Here is a 17673-nt window from a genome sequence, read left to right as displayed (position 1 = left end):
ATTATAAATGTACACACCGTTCCAATACCATACTGTTTTCCCTGTACAACACCGAAATTCACAATAGTCAAGACTTCTGCGTGCTGAATAATAAGAATGGTAACAACCGACAAGATATCACACCGTCGGCTGTTATGTCCTAGTTAGAACAGGAAACTTTGTTATCAAGTCATTTACCTGCCCAATACGGGTTTTTCAGTGTAATTTTGTAAATATGTCGGAAAAAGCTCTTTCATTGTCTGCTGTGTGTGAAAAGTGGTACGTCAGATACTAGCTCTTTTTCTTACGCATTAAACTCATGCAAGTTCGCCAAAATAGATAATGAATAATAAGGATAAATCTGTGTTTAAAATACTGTCGTATTGTCGTTTCCTGACCAAGCTCTCCAAAAAGTTGCCAAAAATGTACAGTTTCAGGAAATTGCATGATTTATTCCATTATTTATTACCACTTGCTGATATATTTATTGTGGATGTTACTCTTGTTGTTGATCAACATAGCAAAGTAAGAAGCTACCCAGTCAATAAACAGACTGAATACACGTACTGCCGTTACCCTCTCCTGTATTGTAAATGTTTAATTGTTACAAAGGTAATTAATAAGAATACATCTCGCTCCATTTCCACATTCGTATTGCTCAACATAAAAAAGAGTGCTTTTAAAACTATATCAAATATTAATCTTACGCTTTTGTGGAAGGATTTTCGGCGAGGCTTTGATGGAACAGCCAAAAAGGACACATGGCAACCACTTCTTTCACAAGGAGCTGAATTTGTGCAGACATTGACGCCTGTCCACAGACTTTTAGCAAAGCTTGTCAGAAATGCTGAAAAGGACCTACATACAATGTATATAGCCATGACCATTAGCCAGCTGAAGTCTGGATGCAACATCTGCATCTGCAACAAGGATGTGATCAAGTCATAAACCTGCCTCAACACAAATGTGGTGTGCCAAACATAGGCTCTCTGAAAACCTTACGATAAAAGGAATGGTAAGACGCCTGTAACTACAGTTGGAGCCAGAACTGACAAGGATTATTCTTTCCCCAAAGATAGCATTCCAGGACTCTCATCCCCACTTGTACCACTACACAATTTAATATCTAGGCCTAACATTTTCCCCCCGTTTTCTAACATAGTCTTGTTCTTGGTCAATACCTTAGAAAGAATAGTAAGATGTCTGAAACTATGGTTGAAGCCAGACTAGACAAGGATTCCCCCCTCCCCACAGATAACCGCATCATCTCAGGACATTCATCCTGCTCGAACCGCTGCACAATTTAATGTTCGGGGCTTAAATAGCCGGTAACGACGTTAAGTATCCAAACAACATTAAGGGGCAGAATGTCTTTACTTAACATTACAAGTGAAAACAAGCCGGCTGCTGAGAGGGGGGTAATGGTAATTGGTCCTCCTGTCAGCGGAATGAAATAATGGAATTTTGGTCAGAAGATTCGATTCCGCTGGAATTTTTAGGCCTGCAATTGAAACCTGGAGGGCAGGGCTGGAGGATAGGCACATTAACAAGTCTGTGACGTCCGCAAATGAAATTTCCAACTTAACGAAGAAAATTCCCATAGAATAGAGCTTCGCAGTGCTTTCCACAAAGCCTCAGATACAAAAATAGCATATATTTACTTAAACCTCTGAACATTTTCCCACCTGCCACCAACAATTAAAGCTATAAACAATGTTCTTCTGTATTTTCTTTGTGATGCGTATAAAGTACATGTTTATCATTCCATCTTCTTCTGCTGTTCAGAGAACAAAAAAAAAATATATCTCTGCGAGTAAAGATGAACAACAGCTCGCTCCTCGCGGGAAATCTCATGATGTCATCTCGGCCGACATTCCGTTTCCGTTCCCCGTGCCAGACGCCGCGGCCCAATCACACGCCACCCCAAAGTTCCTGCGAGCGTCGCCCCCGCCGCAAACTTTCCTCCGAAGTGCAGAAAAGCGTTTCTGTTCGGCGTAAAACCTCTGGGTTCTCTCCCCGATTTCCCCTGTGCCTCCAAAGTGCAGGCACAAAATTACGGTCGATGATTGAAAATCTATAATTGCATTATACGGTGATTCTGCCGGCTGCAGCTCGCTCGATGCTAATCGGGTTACGGTCCAATCTTCCATCGCAGGAGATGAGACGGAGGCAGGCGCTCTAAAAGCTCCACAATGTTTCATTTTCCCGGAAAAAAGCCTGCTAGAGAAGGGCATTGTTCCCGGAACTCAGGACTGGGCTGACAGGAGACACTGGAGAAGCTCCTCCATCCCCAGGGACCTGCGGAGGCACGGAGAGACGTGAGACGGGTTACATCCTCACTCACAATTCACATAAAATCATCTTTAAATCATGAAACAGACCTGTACAGGGATTTTTATATCCTCACTCACAATTATACAGAATCATCTTTAAATCATAAAACACACCTGAACAGGGATTTTTACATCCTCACTCACAACTCACACAAAATCATCTTAGAATCACACAAAAACATTCTGTACAAGGACAAGTCTTCACAACAAAAAGTACAAGAAACACACTGAAATAAGGCTGGACAAGCTGTCTGACATGGAAACACACAAAACAAAACACAATCATTCCCTAGAATGCATCTGTAAAACAAATCTGCACAAAAAATGTAACAAGAAAGGTTATTACACAAACTAAGATAAGTCAAGTCAAGATAAGTGACACTCTCAAAATGGAGAGGATATAAACTGAAGAAAAGCGATAAAAACAGCTGTCTGAGAGATCTTAAATGTCAAACTTTACGGTTTCAGTTTTCCTAGATGTAGAAAACTTTCTTTTAACAGCCTCAACCTTTTGTTTGTCTTACTAAGACGACTTGAAGAACTTTCCCTAAAACAAAGACGACTTGAAGCACTTTCCCTGAAACAAAGACGACTTGAAGCACTTTCCCTGAAACTACATGTAAGATGACTTGAAGCACTTTCCCTGAAACTAAGACGACTTGAAGCACTTTCCCCAACTTTGTGCCATCCCAATTCCCCTGGTGTCGGTTTAATCGCGAGAAAGCCGCGCGGGGCGCTCCGATCCGCGGGACCCCATCAATTATGCGCGCACGTCTGCAGGAACTTGACCCGATCGTTCCGATAATGCCCCCATCAGCGGGAGAGGCCCGCGTCGCGCGTCCCCGCGGGCCCATTACGCCGCGGTATCACCGCGGGCGGGGCCGTGAGAAATGAGAGTGGCACGAGTCGTGATGGAGAAATCCCCGCGGCAGGAAATACAAGTCAAGTCCCATCGCCTGACTCATCGCTTACTGCTGGTGCCAGGAGGGAGGGCTGACAAGATCTGACGTTTCAACACAGCTCTGGGGAACACTACCATCCAGTCTCGGTTCACCCAAAGTTGCTCAATGTTAGAACCTTTACAAGATCTGACATTTCATGACAACTATGGCGAACACTCACACTCTCCGTTCATCAAAAGTTATTTCTCATAACCCTGACGAGATCCGACGTTTCAACACAATTTTAGGAACTCTCACTACCATTAATTCTTAGGTTCATCGAGTCCCACCCCCTGACTCATCCCTAACCGCTGGTGCCAGGAGTAGAGCTGACGAGATGTGACGTTTTCAGTTTCAGTTTCAGTTTATTTATTTTACCAGGAATACATCTCAGGTCAGCGTTGACCTGTTTTTCAGGCAATCCTGGGCACATGCGCATACATAAAAACAACACAATAACAATAAATAACGCATACTTTTACTACAGCTCTGGGGAACACACACTACCATCCATTCTTGGTTCACCCAAAGTTGTTTGTTCGAACCTTCACAAGATGTGACATTTACCTACAACTCTGGGGAACTCTCACAGTCTTGGTGCATCGTCCATTGTTTATTATAACCATAACAAGATCTGACGTTTTGAAACTAAAGTTCTGGGGAACACTCTCTAATATACACTATTGGCTCACAGTCTATTGTCTCTTATAACCATAACTAGATCTGAAGTTTCACTAGAACTCTGGCGAACACTCCCTAACAACTCTCTGGCTCATTGTTGTGTCTTATAACCCTGACAAGATCTGACTTTTCGTGACAACTCTGGGAACACTCACTACCATACACTATTGGTGCAGCGTCTATTGTTTCTTAGAACCCTGGCAAGATGTGACATTTACCTACAACTCTGGGGAACACTACCGTCCATTCTCCACTTCATCAAACATTGCTTCTCATAACCCGACATAAAATCCGACTTTTCGTGACAACTCTGGGAACACTCACTACCATACACTATTGGTGCAGCGTCTTTTGTTTGTTATAACCCTGACAAGATGTGACATTTACCCACAACTCTGGGGAACACTACCGTCCATTCTCCACTTCATCAAACATTGCTTCTCATAACCCGACATAAAATCCGACTTTTCGTGACAACTCTGGGAACACTCACTACCATACACTATTGGTGCAGCGTCTATTGTTTCTTAGAACCCTGGCAAGATGTGACATTTACCCACAACTCTGGGGAACACTACCGTCCATTCTCCACTTCATCAAAAGTTGCTTCTGATAAGTTAAACCCTGACAAGATCTGACTTTTCATTACAAAGATGAGGAACCCTCACTCTATCCACTCTCTGTTCTGAACTGAGGGGAACATTCAATTTACTTTCCACTCTTTGGTTCATCGTCTGTTGTTTCTAGAAATCTTGACAAAACGTGACGTTTCACCACAACTCTGGGGAATGCTCACTACCAGATGTCTACTCTCCGCTTGGCTAAGGGCCAAACACTCTTAGACTAGTCTAATCGTTACACTAAGTTGAGTGGAGTCACAACAAACAAACAAACAAACAAACAAACAAACAAACATGTAAACTACATGTACACTCCTATAGCTGAGACTGACAACAGGACAGAACAAATCCCAACGTTCTGCTGTATCAAGACTTTGTATCAATACCAACTATACACGAAATAAACCTACAATTTTGAGGAAAATTTCCATGTCTGAGGTTTCAAGCTAATGTTATTGCAATGTTTCATCTGCCTTTTATGATTTAAGTAATTGTCACATAATGAAGCAAATGTGTTATGAAACTTGACAGAAAATAATTACGTCATAATTTACAGCTTGATTACGAACTAATTCTAATTCTGTCTCAACTCTGACTTCTGAACGTGGCAATCAACAAGAATAATCAATGATCTTTGTTTATTCTGAATGATTAGAACAACATTATTCAGTAAATACTTTTCAAGTTTTCTCAATTTAGGATTGTAAGATAATCTGATATGCAGCGAATGGAAAATGAAATCTGGTTGACACAACTTAAGGTTCAGAATTAAAACCCGGATAAATCCTGTCCGACATCCGTGAATAGTTTCATCGAGTTGGTAAATAAAAGGAGTTTTGGTGACCTTCCTAAAAAAAACATTAAAATGTTGTGAAAATGAGTATGTATCGGCCATGTAAATCCTAATTTTCGCCCAACTCTTGTCAGTATCATACGTCGGGCTAGAGAAGAAAGTAATTGACTCTGCAGAGTATGGTAGGAGGTTGTTGACCCAACATTCCCCCACCAGTCCTGCGGTTCCAGACGTCACCGTTATTGGGAGTCGGTTCGATAAGCTGTAAACCTGTCCACTCTGTCCGCAGGGTGCCGATAAGTTAGTTCAATTAGTATCTGACAGTCCTTACCGAGGATCATGAATGGGTTTCATGTTAGCCATGGTTTTGCTTAAAGTTTGCAGCTATACATGTAGCTTTAGTGTCTCATCAGAGAACGCTGAATACTGTTTTAATGTAATTTTTGTGGTAACTATAAACTTTAAGGCAATAGTGTTTCTCTGACTATACAGTATGTGACTTTATATCGTGAACTAAAAAACAACAAAAAACTCCATTTTCTCCCAACTATGAAATTGAACCCCCACAAACTTGAATGCCTGTACAGTACCGGACACATTAGAAGACTGCAACATAAATTTTCATCCATCTTATGGTTTAATGACATTGAACTGACCTTGCAACTTCCAAGCCTCCATTCTGCTGCAGCCACTGCTGACATCTCCCATCATGCTTTGCAACTTCCACCACCATGTTCTGGTAGAGGTCAACTGTGTCAAGGTCAAATTCCCCTCCTGTCAAAAAGACAATGCACATGTGACTGTTACATTTTAGATATTAAATGATAGTAAAACTCTAAAAATGCAGAAATTTTCCTTAGCTGCTTTGAATGACACTCAGTAGTGACCTGTATCATACAGTTAAACTTGTGCGTAACAATGTTAATGTTATGCTTGACAATCAAATCGTATATTAATCAAATTTTCACCAAACACAAAAATCTAAAGCTACAAAGTCAGAATATGTGCAGTGGAGTTGGCATTGCTTTGTCATTGTCTTTACTTTGCGGGATAATGCAGGAATCGTTTCAACAGAAGTCAAACCTACATGTAGTCCTGACTTATTCCCAAATATGGTCAACACATGTGCTACAGCAACAGATGTGATTCATACAGCCACAAGGCGAGGGATTTGCTCAGTATACACAAACGTTACCTGGGATGTCCTGTAACAGGGCAACAACATTCTTCAACAGGCCGGTTTCTAGGAAGATCCCAGGTAACCATGGCAACTGGGGAATACACGACACCAGAGCTGGAATGGGAAAACATTTCCGGTCAGGCTTGCGCTTGATATTAACTGTTCTGTATGGATAATATGCAGCAACAAAGCATCAATTCTATGATTTATTAGTTTACAATACTATCATATTGTGTATCATCACAAAATACTGCCAAATTTGCATATTGTCATTCTGTAATGATATATTATTATATTTTGTAACATACCAACACTGTGTAATTTGAATGTGAGTTCTTCATTGTAATTACCAACATTGAAGACTGTCTAATTTGCATACTTGGGACCATATAATTGCCCATCAAGTCTGGCCAGTGAAAGTTCCCACCTTGCATGCCCAGGAACCATAGTTCGGAGATACTATCCCAGTGGGGGGTGTACGCAGGCGAGACTGACAAGTGCTGCTGCTCACCCCCGCGGGTGACATGGTACGCCCCGCCCAGGAACTCCACTGCAGTGCTGAAGAACTGTCTGGTCACTTCCGTCTCCTGCAGGTCTTTAAGGAACAACAACAGAGTCTTAAGAAGAAAATTCTGTGTAGAGAGACATGACAAGATCTAAGACAAAGTGAGGAGCTTCACAAGACATTATTAAGATGTGACCTACAAGACATGATTAAAGACAAAGACAAGAGCCACACAAGATGTGATTAAGACGTGACCTCTAAGACATGATCTAAGACAAGGTCAGGAACCTAAGACGTGATTAAGACCTGATTTCTAAGACATGATAGATTGGAGACTGGAGGTTGTTAAGTAAAACTGTGCCACAGAAAGCAGACGAGGATGGATGGAGGCAGAAATAGGACAAGGACAATAAAGCTGCCGGAGGGGCGAGACATGACCTGGTACTGAGACAGGGACAGTACGTACAGGCATAACGTTACATGTACAATGTATTTAGAGATGTTTTCTATCTGTGTTGCTCCATAGAAAACAACAGGTATGACATACATGAAAATGATGGAATGTTTAATAGGGACATTCTGTATCTTTATTGTACCATGGAACACACCAACATCCTACCACACCCAACCCGCATGTCCAACCCCATGCAGGTGTTTAAAACTATCCATATAAATCTTGTATCAGATGATGAACAGAGGGTGGGATAGAACCTCTTTATGATGCATTTGACCCTTGGTTGTCAGCGCCAAAAACAACACTCGTGTCAGAACATTTAGCTAAATGCTGCAATGCTGTGGTTTACCCGTCATGGGTGAAAAAAGAGCACACTTCATCTGACTCACACTGAGCTGGTAATGTGGTGACTCACCCAATACTTGAAAACATCACTCGTCAACATTATATAAGATGAATCCTGAGTCACACACTGAATAGGGCCGGGCTGTACAGACAGTAACTGTAAATGCATTTAAGTTCGCGGGGATTTAATTTCGCGGTAGTGGGAAAAAGGACTTTTTGCGGTGGATTTAAGTTTGCGGTAACACCATAGACTGCAGTCTAATACCATAATAGAAAATGTTCGCAGTGGATTAAAGTTAGCGGTGAAGTGGTCATCGCAAAAACCGCGAACATTTCTGCATTTACAGTAACTGTGACATACTCCAGGATGAAGATAAACCAGTTCATTTACTGGGTTCCCAGGCATTGATTTTTTTAACAAATAAAAGGGCTTGGAGGAAGATTTGACTCTGACTATATCCACTCCTCACAGCCATGTGCACCTGTTGAAGGTACAAACTTTCTCCTGAGATTCTGTCTACATGTTATAGTTCAACATAGTTTTTGTTTAATACCTGGGATACCGACAGTTGCCTTGCAATGGCCCGACTCACAAACTAGTTTAGACATCGTGATGCATCGCAGACATTACATTTTCACACGGGCGAGAAATCTTCGCGTGACTCAGAGACGACTGAAAAGGTCGTCAGGATTTACGACGGGAGGGAGAATTGCTCCTACAGCTGTACCATATATGGGGCTAAAGCTAAAGCTTAGGTCGTACATTTGTAGCTCATATATGGGGCAGGAGACAGTTAAAGTGGAGCTGATGTCATACAGGACGAGTTTACTTCATTCTCGTATCATCTCATCTCATCTCTCTCTCAGTTTATCATTTTGACCGTCGGGGCACCACAGAAGATCTGATATCCAGGTTTCTCCATTCCTCTTGGTTCTCTGTTCTTCTCAATATTTCACTTACTGTCAAGTTTTGCCTGTCCATTCTCTTTCCACCTACCCCTTTTTTTCCATGCCTGAAAGGTTCCCTGCATGATAGTTTTGGCTAGTATAGATGGCCGTACCACTTTAGAGAGAGAGAGTGAGTGAGTAATAAGAACTACAGATGTCCCCACCTGTGACATGTTCTTTTTTCTTTATTCTTTATTTCAGGTTAAAAAGAAACCCATAGTTACACAAAAGATACATACATATACATTAAAAAACTTCTATATGTACAGTAAGCCGTAACAGTTCCGAAAGAACGTGTTTCTGTATAACAAGTCTGAAGACAGTAAGCGTTTGACAATAGTGTTATTGGAGGACATTAATCTTTGCAGGAAAGAGTAACATTGCTTGCATGAGACACAGAACCACAAACTGACAAAGTAGGCCAAAGGGAGGGAGATATGGAGCGAGGGATAAGAACTACAGATGACCCTACCTGTGACGTGTCTTGTCTGCATAAGACACAGAACCATAAAGTGACAAAGTTGACCAAAGGGAGGGAGGGAGAGAGGGAGGGAGAGAGAGAGGAAGGGACGAGAAAAGAACTAAAAAGCACCACAAAGTGACAAAGTTGGCCAAAGAGAGGGAGGGAGGGTGGTTGGGAGGGAGAGAGTGAGTTATTGAGTAAGGTAGGGATAAGAACTACAGATGACATACCTGTAACATGTGTTGCCTGCATGAGGCTCAGGGACAGGGTGAGGGGACAGGGTGAGGAGGACAGGGTGAGGAGGACAGGGTGAGGAGGACAGGGTGAGGAGGACAGGGTGAGGAGGACAGGGTGAGGAGGACAGGGTGAGGGGACAGGGTGAGTTGGGAGGGTAGGAAGAGAATTTGTCCTCACCTGTGACATGTCTGGCCTGCATGAGACACAGCACCACAAAGTTGGCCAGCAGCACGGTGTGTTCCGGACAACCTGGGGTCACACAGAGTCAAGGTCATGGGTTACAAACTTACATGTGCAGGAGAACTGCAGAGGTCACTGTGACATCAACTCTCATAGTTCCGCCGGTACGCCATGACTGCCACAACTCAAAACTGTAAATCTAAAGAGCTGTACAAATGTAGCCTTTCGATATCCACTCAGATGTTCAGGACATTCTTAAGATTTTAAGCCTCAATGTAATGCTACATGTAGTTCACCTTTATCTGCAGAGTAACATATATCCATTGTTTTCAGAATGAGGGTGTTTAGGGATACGAACTAGTTTTGCAGAACAAACAAACAAACAAACTTGCCTAACTGTGGCACTGCTCCCATGATCCTGTGCAGCAGGCCCGCCACGGTGGGGTCAGAGGTCACCTGTTCTGGACTGAGCACCAGCAGATTCAGGAAGATCCCACACAGGGTGCGCAGCGCCATCTGGAAACAACAGGGGGAATTACAGCAGGTTAACAGGGTGCGCAGCGCCATCTGGAGACAACAGGGGGAATTACAGCAGGTTAACAGGGTGCACAGCTCCATCTGGAGACAACAGGGGGAATTACAGCAGGTTAACAGGGTGCGCAGCGCCATCTGGAGACAACAGGGGGAATTACAGCAGGTTAACAGGGTGCACAGCTCCATCTGGAGACAACAGGGGGAATTACAGCAGGTTAACAGGGTGCGCAGCGCCATCTGGAGACAACAGGGGGAATTACAGCAGGTTAACAGGGTGCACAGCTCCATCTGGAGACAACAGGGGGAATTACAGCAGGTTAACAGGGTGCACAGCGCCATCTGGAGACAACAGGGGGAATTACAGCAGGTTAACAGGGTGCACAGCTCCATCTGGAGACAACAGGGGGAATTACAGCAGGTTAACAGGGCTCAGGCACAGGAAGATCCCACACGGTGCGCAGCGCCATCTAGTGACAAGAAGGGGAATTACAGCAGGCATACTATGCCCTTGGCACAGTGGATAACGACCCACTGTCCCTTAGGGCACAAAAGGCTACATGTATGGTACTACATGTACCTCCACCTTTAACCAAACGGCATTGAAAGATTCATGTACCTCAGATGGTGTGCCTTAGTGCTGAGGAAGCTGGACAGGTGCAGCTGTAGACACCTGGCCAGCACCTGGTGCACCTGTGCCTACTGTGGGACAGGTGCAGCTGTAGACACCTGGCCAGCACCTGGTGCACCTGTGGGACAGGTGGGACAGGTGACTTACCTCTGACTGGTGTGCCTTAGTGCTGAGGAAGTGGGACAGGTGCAGCTGTAGACACCTGGCCAGCACCTGGTGCACCTGTGGGACAGGTGACTTACCTCTGACTGGTGTGCCTTAGTGCTGAGGAAGTTGGACAGGTGCAGCTGCAGACACCTGGCCAGCACCTGGTGCACCTGTGCCTACTGTGGGACAGGTGACTTACCTCTGACTGGTGTGCCTTGGTGCTGAGGAAGCTGGACAGGTGCAGCTGTAGACACCTGGCCAGCACCTGGTGCACCTGTGCCTACTGTAGGGCAGGTGACTTACCTCTGACTGGTGTGCCTTGGTGCTGAGGAAGCTGGACAGGTGCAGCTGTAGACACCTGGCCAGCACCTGGTGCACCTGTGCCTGCATCAGGATGGTTCGGGGTCGGGTTTCAGCCGTCAGGTGGCACAGGCCGGGCAGCAGGAAGCTGGGAGGGAGAAGGAAGGAAGGAATGAATTGATGAATGAATGTTTATTTCAACATCACTAAGAACACATCTGATACAACAGCTGGATTGAAGTGACCACACATGTATGACGTCGTCTTGGCTTGTTTCCTTTAAACTACTAAAATTGTCTTCCTTTTTTTTGCATACTGCTTCATAGTTAGAAAAGAAAACAAGTCTTCGACTAGATATCTTTCGCATATCAATTCATGGTTAGGCTGTAAAACCCGCTCTTCAACGGATCTGCTCAGTGTCACTGATGAAAGGTACACCTGAAATGTCTGACCGTTTCCAAAACCATATCCAGCTGCTTGTGTGTAACGCTAGCTCACCTTTATCCGCAGGGTAACCTATATCCGTTGTTTGTAAAGGCCAGGCTATTAGGGTTATCAGGTTGGACGGCGGTTTCGAACTTAATGATTTGACAAATATTACAATTTCAAACCTCAGTCTGTCGACTTGTTATCCCTAAATATCCTATATTAAAAATAAACAACAGATATAGGTCACCCGCGAATAAAGGTCAACTAGCGTGAACTGCTTATTACCTGGATGCCGAACCTTCATTCATGTAAAGTAGATCATTTTCAGGTGTGGGATTTTGATAAAGACTGATTGAGTCTGATGAAGCAACAGTTGTTTCATGAGTGAGATCTTCCAATCATCAATATTCATAATATCATGAAAACAGCTGTTCTTTTGGGTAAAGGAAAAAAAAAAACTTGTAAGATTTTCCCTGCCATATAACGTTAGTTCACCTTTATCCGTGGGGTGACCTTTATCCGTTGTCTAAAAAAACAGCACATTTAGGAGCATTGAGTCTGCGGACAGTGGTTTCAAATTTGCAGTATTTAAAAAATATTCCGATTTGAAACCACCGTCTGTTGACTTCATATCTCTAAATACTTTTTTCTTACAAACAACAAATATAGGTTACCCTCGGATAAAGGTGAACCAGCAATACCTGAGTCTTGTTCGTCCGTCGGCGTCGACGATGACCAAGGCATCACGTGTCTCGTTAGGATTTGTGAGTCCTGCTGTGGCTGATGAGTCCAATACGAGCTCTGAAGGTTCTGCCACAGACAGGACACAGGTGGGTTGCTGAAGTAGTAGTAGATGGTGCGGGAACGGCTCTGGACGCTCGCTTTCTAACAGCATCATCGATTCTGTTCTGTTCATGAAGTGTTGCGCCACTGTTGATGTGGCTTCGCCAGGCAGAGCGGTCAAGGGCTGATGCTTCCCAAGACTGAGTGTCTATGTTGAAGCCCTTTAGAGCGGCTTTTAGCGTGTCCTTGAATCGCTTTTTCTGTCCCCCCTGCGCACGCTTGCCTTCTGCAAGCTCACCATAGAGGAGTCTCTTGGGTAGGCGTGTGTCTGGCATTCTTACCATGTGGCCCGCCCATCTCAGTTGGGCTCTCCTTAGCAAGGTGTGGATGCTCCACATGTTGGCCCGGGAGAGAACTTCTGTGTCAGGTATCTTGTCTTGCCATGTGATCTTCATCAACTTTTTCAGACAGTTTATGTGGAAGCGATGAAGTTTTCTGGCATGGCGTGCATAGACAGTCCATGTCTCGCAGGCGTAAAGTAAGGTCGGTAGTACAACTGCTTTGTACACTTTCAGCTTCGTGGACAGTCTGATGCCTCTCCTCTCCCACACTGAGGCACGTAGCCGGCCGAAGGAGGAGCTTGCCAGGGCAATTCTTGCATCTACCTCACTGTCTATGTTGGCAGATCTGGACAGCGTGCTACCAAGGTACCTGAACTTTTCAACTGCTTTCAGAGTTTCTCCGTTGACAGTGATTACTGGTTCTAAGTAGGGCTTTTGTGGTGCAGGTTGGTACAGGACCTCCGTCTTCTTTGTGCTTATTGTCAGACCAAAGTTGTCTGAGGCAATGGAGAAACGGTCCATGCTCTGCTGCATCTTCACCTCTGAAGCAGCATTCAGTGCGCTGTCATCCGCGAAAAGGAAGTCCCGCACTGACGTCTCCTGGACCTTCGTCCTCGCCTTGAGCCTCTGCAGGTTAAAGAGCCTGCCATCAGTCCGGAAGCGTATTGGGATGTTTGTGTCGTCATCGTCAGCGTAGGCATTTGACAACATGGCTGTAAACATCATGCTGAAGAGCGTGGGGGCGAGAACGCAGCCCTGCTTGACTCCATTCGTCACTGCAAACGCGTCGGATGAGTCGCCAGCATCCAGCACTCTGGCCTGCATTCCGTCATGGAATTGACGCACCATGCTGATGAATTTGCTAGGGCAGCCATACTTTCCCATAATCTTGGGGTGTATGGGGTGTCAGGTAGGGTCAGTACCTCTGCAGGGGGGCCTGCCATGCCCGTTTGGGTAGCTCATCCTGCTTTGGCTCCCATCTGATACCCAGCTCTCACCTGTGGCTCCCAGAAGCTGTAGCATGCGCAGCGGCCACACCCCGGGCAACCGCTTTGGCAGGCGGGCTGAACCAGGTAGAGGGTAGCCGGTTGGGTCGTAAACCCTCCGGTGAATGACGGCGGGAATGCCTATCCCTGCATGCGAAGACTGGACTCGGTGGAGGGTGCGAATGAGACCCACATGTAAGAGGTCCAACGGGCAGGAAAGCGGGGACAGCACAGTGTTGTGGAGCGCTAAAGAGCAGGGCAAGGCATGGAAAGCGTCCTGGTCATCCACTGCGCCCATCTCATCCCCAGTCGTCTCGACGCGTGTCCTGCCACTGGAACCGGATGGGAAGCGGGAAGAGAGAGTGAGGCTGACGACTAAGTGCAACTCTCCCTCACTTAAATCAAATTCACGCGCTAGTCAAGACATCACGTGCACTTAAACCTACATATCCCAAGTCCTGTGGCGAGGGGAGAGTGGTGAAGCAGCAGGTGAGGATGCACTGGGAGCTGTAGTCACAAACCCCCACACAGGCGGCCCAGGCCATATGGTCGCTCTCTACTGGACCGAAGCAGCAGTGGAGTTCGGCAGCCCCCTGGGCGTCTGAGCAGCCCTCTTCAGGATCACTCTGCTCACCTCCATAGCCTGAGGAAGGGGCTAGAAAAGGTGCCCTAAACATAGTCTGCTTCACCTTCCCTGGCCTGCTCGCCGTGGCAGGAGGGTATCCCAACACAGCGGTAAGCACACAAGGAAGAAAACGCTGGTGAGACCACTCACCATAGGCACATGGAATGTGCGGACGCTCATGGACAGCTCCAGGGTAGATCGACCCGAGAGACGTACAGCACTAGTCGCGAGGGAACTTGAAAGATACAATATCCAAATTGCAGCCCTTAGTGAGACTAGGTTTGCAAATGAAGGGCAACTGACTGAAGTCAAAGCCGGCTATACATTCTTTTGGAGCGGGCGCAGTAGTGAGGAACGCCGTGAAGCTGGGGTGGGTTTTGCCATCAAGTCAAACTTGATCAACAGGCTCACAAGCCTACCCAAAGGTGTAAATGACAGGCTCATGACTCTCCGAGTCCCGGTCACAGGAAAATGTCAGGCCACCTTCATCAGCGCCTACGCTCCAACAATGACTAATTCTGAGGAAACCAAAGACAAATTCTATGAAGACTTAGAGGCTCTCATAACAGAAGTACCGAAGGAAGACAAGCTAGTTATCCTTGGTGATTTTAACGCCAGGGTTGGCTCAGACTACCAAACATGGGAGGGGATCCTTGGTAGACATGGTATAGGCAAAAGCAACAGTAATGGTCACCTACTGCTGAGGACCTGTGCAACCCATGACCTTGTCATAACTAATACAATCTTTCGCCAGCCAAACCGTAACAAGACGTCCTGGATGCACCCACGCAGCAAACATTGGCATCTCATCGATTATGTCATTGTCAGGAAAAGGGATATTCAGGATGTCAGAGTGACAAAGTCCATGTGTGGTGCAGATTGTTGGACAGATCATAGGCTCATCCGGTCAAAGCTTAACATGCACGTGAAACCCAAGCGCCGCCCACAAGGCAAACCAGCCAACAAGAGACTGAACACTAGCATGCTAAAGCAAGACTCTGTGCGGAGCACACTCAGTGAAAACCTTGACAGCAAACTGAGGGATCTGGACCTCTCCGCAAAGGATGCAGAAGCAAACTGGACAGCTTTCAAAGAAGCGGTCTACAACACCGCACTCTCTCACCTAGGTCAGCAGTCACGAAAGCACCAGGACTGGTTTGACGAAAACGATGAGGAGATTCAGGGGTTGCTTGACGAGAAGCAAAAAGCCTACAGAGCCCTCCAACAAGACAGCAAGTCTGCTGCCAAGAAAGCAGTCTACAATGCCATCAAGAACAGATTACAGGCCAAGTTGAGGGAAATGCAGGACTCGTGGCTCAGTGGCAAGGCAGACGAGATACAGAAGTTTGCAGACCAGAACAACACAAAGTGCTTCTACGATGCCTTGAAGGCCATCTATGGGCCTCCTCGTTCTGGAACTTCACCACTGCTAGCCGCAGATGGTGCCACCCTACTGACCGACAAGGATAAAATCCTGGCAAGGTGGGCTGAGCACTTCAGAAAGGTCCTAAATCAACCCTCCTCCATTAATGATGACATCATCAATGACATGCCTCAAGTACCTGTCAATAGCTCTCTGGATGAACCTCCAACTGAACTGGAGGTCCATCATGCAATTCATCTTCTCTCAAATGGCAAAGCACCGGGCTCTGACTCCATCCCAGCCGAAGTATACAAGGCAGGGGGACCGGTCTTGGTGGAGAAACTCACAGAGCTATTTCAGTCCCTGTGGCAGAAAAATGACATCCCGCAGGAATTTAAAGATGCCTCAATTGTACACCTTTACAAAAGGAAAGGTAACAGACAGTCCTGTGATAACCACAGAGGAATTTCCTTACTCGTCATAGCAGGGAAAATTCTTGCTAGAGTACTCCTGGACCGACTCATCCAGCACATGGATGCACACCTGCCTGAGAGTCAGTGTGGTTTCCGCAAAGGACGAGGAACAACCGACATGATATTTGCTGCGAGGCAGCTTCAAGAAAAGTGTCAAGAGCAGAACAGGGATCTTTACACAACATTTGTCGATCTGACAAAAGCTTTCGACAATGTGAATCGAGAGGGATTGTGGAAGATTATATAGGTTACCCTCGGATAAAGGTGAACCAGCAATACCTGAGTACCCCAGACTTGGGGAGATATCTTTCCTTCCCTGGTTCTGTGTGCAAGTCCAACTCCTCCATCCCCTCAGACAGGCTGGACACCCCCGCGGCTACTTTGGACTGGTCCTCAGGGTCATCTAAGGACAAGCTCCTACAAGTGCACATTAGGGCAAACATGTACAACGTGTATAGCTTAAAGTATTGTAATTTACTGTTGATGCAGAAATGCTCGTGGTGGTTTTATGTTTGCAGTTTTCGCCAGGCAGCTTCACCGCAAACTCAAAACCATCGCGAACATTTCGCCATTACAGTTTGTGACTACAGAAGATGGCGCTACGACGAACTATATATACCACCGCAACATTCCATTGTCCCACTGATGCCAAACTAAATCCCCGCATACTTAAATACATTACTTTTACAGAATATTCTGTTCCACTCATTTCTGAGGTAGAAAATACTACATACAACTGGACTTCCTTTCACTTTTTGGTCAGGCTTGCCAAAGCATTTGCAGGAATTTCATGAAATTTGTGGGAATTTTATGAAAAAGCATCTCATAAAGTTCATAAAAAAGCTTTAACTTAATAGGCACCCCTGTTGTTGCATACTCATAATATTTCTGTACATGTCTGTATCAAAGCTATAATGGACAAGAACACGCCCTTTCACTAGATAAGAAGAGAGACATACGAGGGCAGGGAAGCAGACACATTAAAATCACCTTGTTCCTAAAAGTAGAACAGACTAGATAAATGTACCGTCTCATCCCTTTTCTTCAATACATTTCCCTCAAACCAATCTGAGAGCAGTTCTGAAAACATTACATTTCCAGATTGGGTCTCGAGATTAAAAAGCCCCCCCCCCCCCCAATGAAAACCAGCCCCTTTCCAAGACTGCAACGGAGGGTACATAACAACGCCGTTCCAAAATTGAATTTGAAGAACTCCACCCTGTGAGCCATTCAGTCCATTCAGTGGTAGCCACATCTGAAAGTCCCCAAACACTGCTGGTAAAAAAAAATGACTTCTGAATCACCACCCAAGTCCAAGATTGATTTCTAAAAAATACCCCCCCCCCCGTGAAAGAATGGACTCTCCCAGCAACACCCTTATGTAAAGTGAAGCAGCCCAAAACAC

At 45.4% G+C, this 17673-nt stretch overlaps 1 protein-coding gene across 1 annotated transcript in view; it reads right to left on the bottom strand.

Annotated features, from left to right (window-relative positions):
* Window positions 1-425: 425 nt before the first annotated feature.
* LOC118420109 (neurochondrin-like) overlaps window positions 426-17673 on the bottom strand; it is a 34327-nt gene continuing 17079 nt past the window's right edge. The window contains exons 12-20 of the mRNA XM_035826812.1: window positions 16548-16685; window positions 11347-11416; window positions 11168-11242; window positions 10052-10175; window positions 9657-9728; window positions 6955-7122; window positions 6543-6641; window positions 6004-6121; window positions 426-2277 (exon numbers count right to left, since the gene is read on the bottom strand). Coding sequence (XP_035682705.1) covers window positions 2226-2277; window positions 6004-6121; window positions 6543-6641; window positions 6955-7122; window positions 9657-9728; window positions 10052-10175; window positions 11168-11242; window positions 11347-11416; window positions 16548-16685 — 916 coding nt within the window. The 3' untranslated portion in view covers window positions 426-2225. The remainder of the gene's footprint in view (window positions 2278-6003; window positions 6122-6542; window positions 6642-6954; window positions 7123-9656; window positions 9729-10051; window positions 10176-11167; window positions 11243-11346; window positions 11417-16547; window positions 16686-17673) is intronic.

This window comes from Branchiostoma floridae, chromosome 7 (assembly GCF_000003815.2).
Source record: "Branchiostoma floridae strain S238N-H82 chromosome 7, Bfl_VNyyK, whole genome shotgun sequence".
NCBI lineage: Eukaryota > Metazoa > Chordata > Leptocardii > Amphioxiformes > Branchiostomatidae > Branchiostoma > Branchiostoma floridae.
Note: the sequence above shows the minus strand (reverse complement) of the source record. Positions and strands in the feature narration are given on the sequence as shown.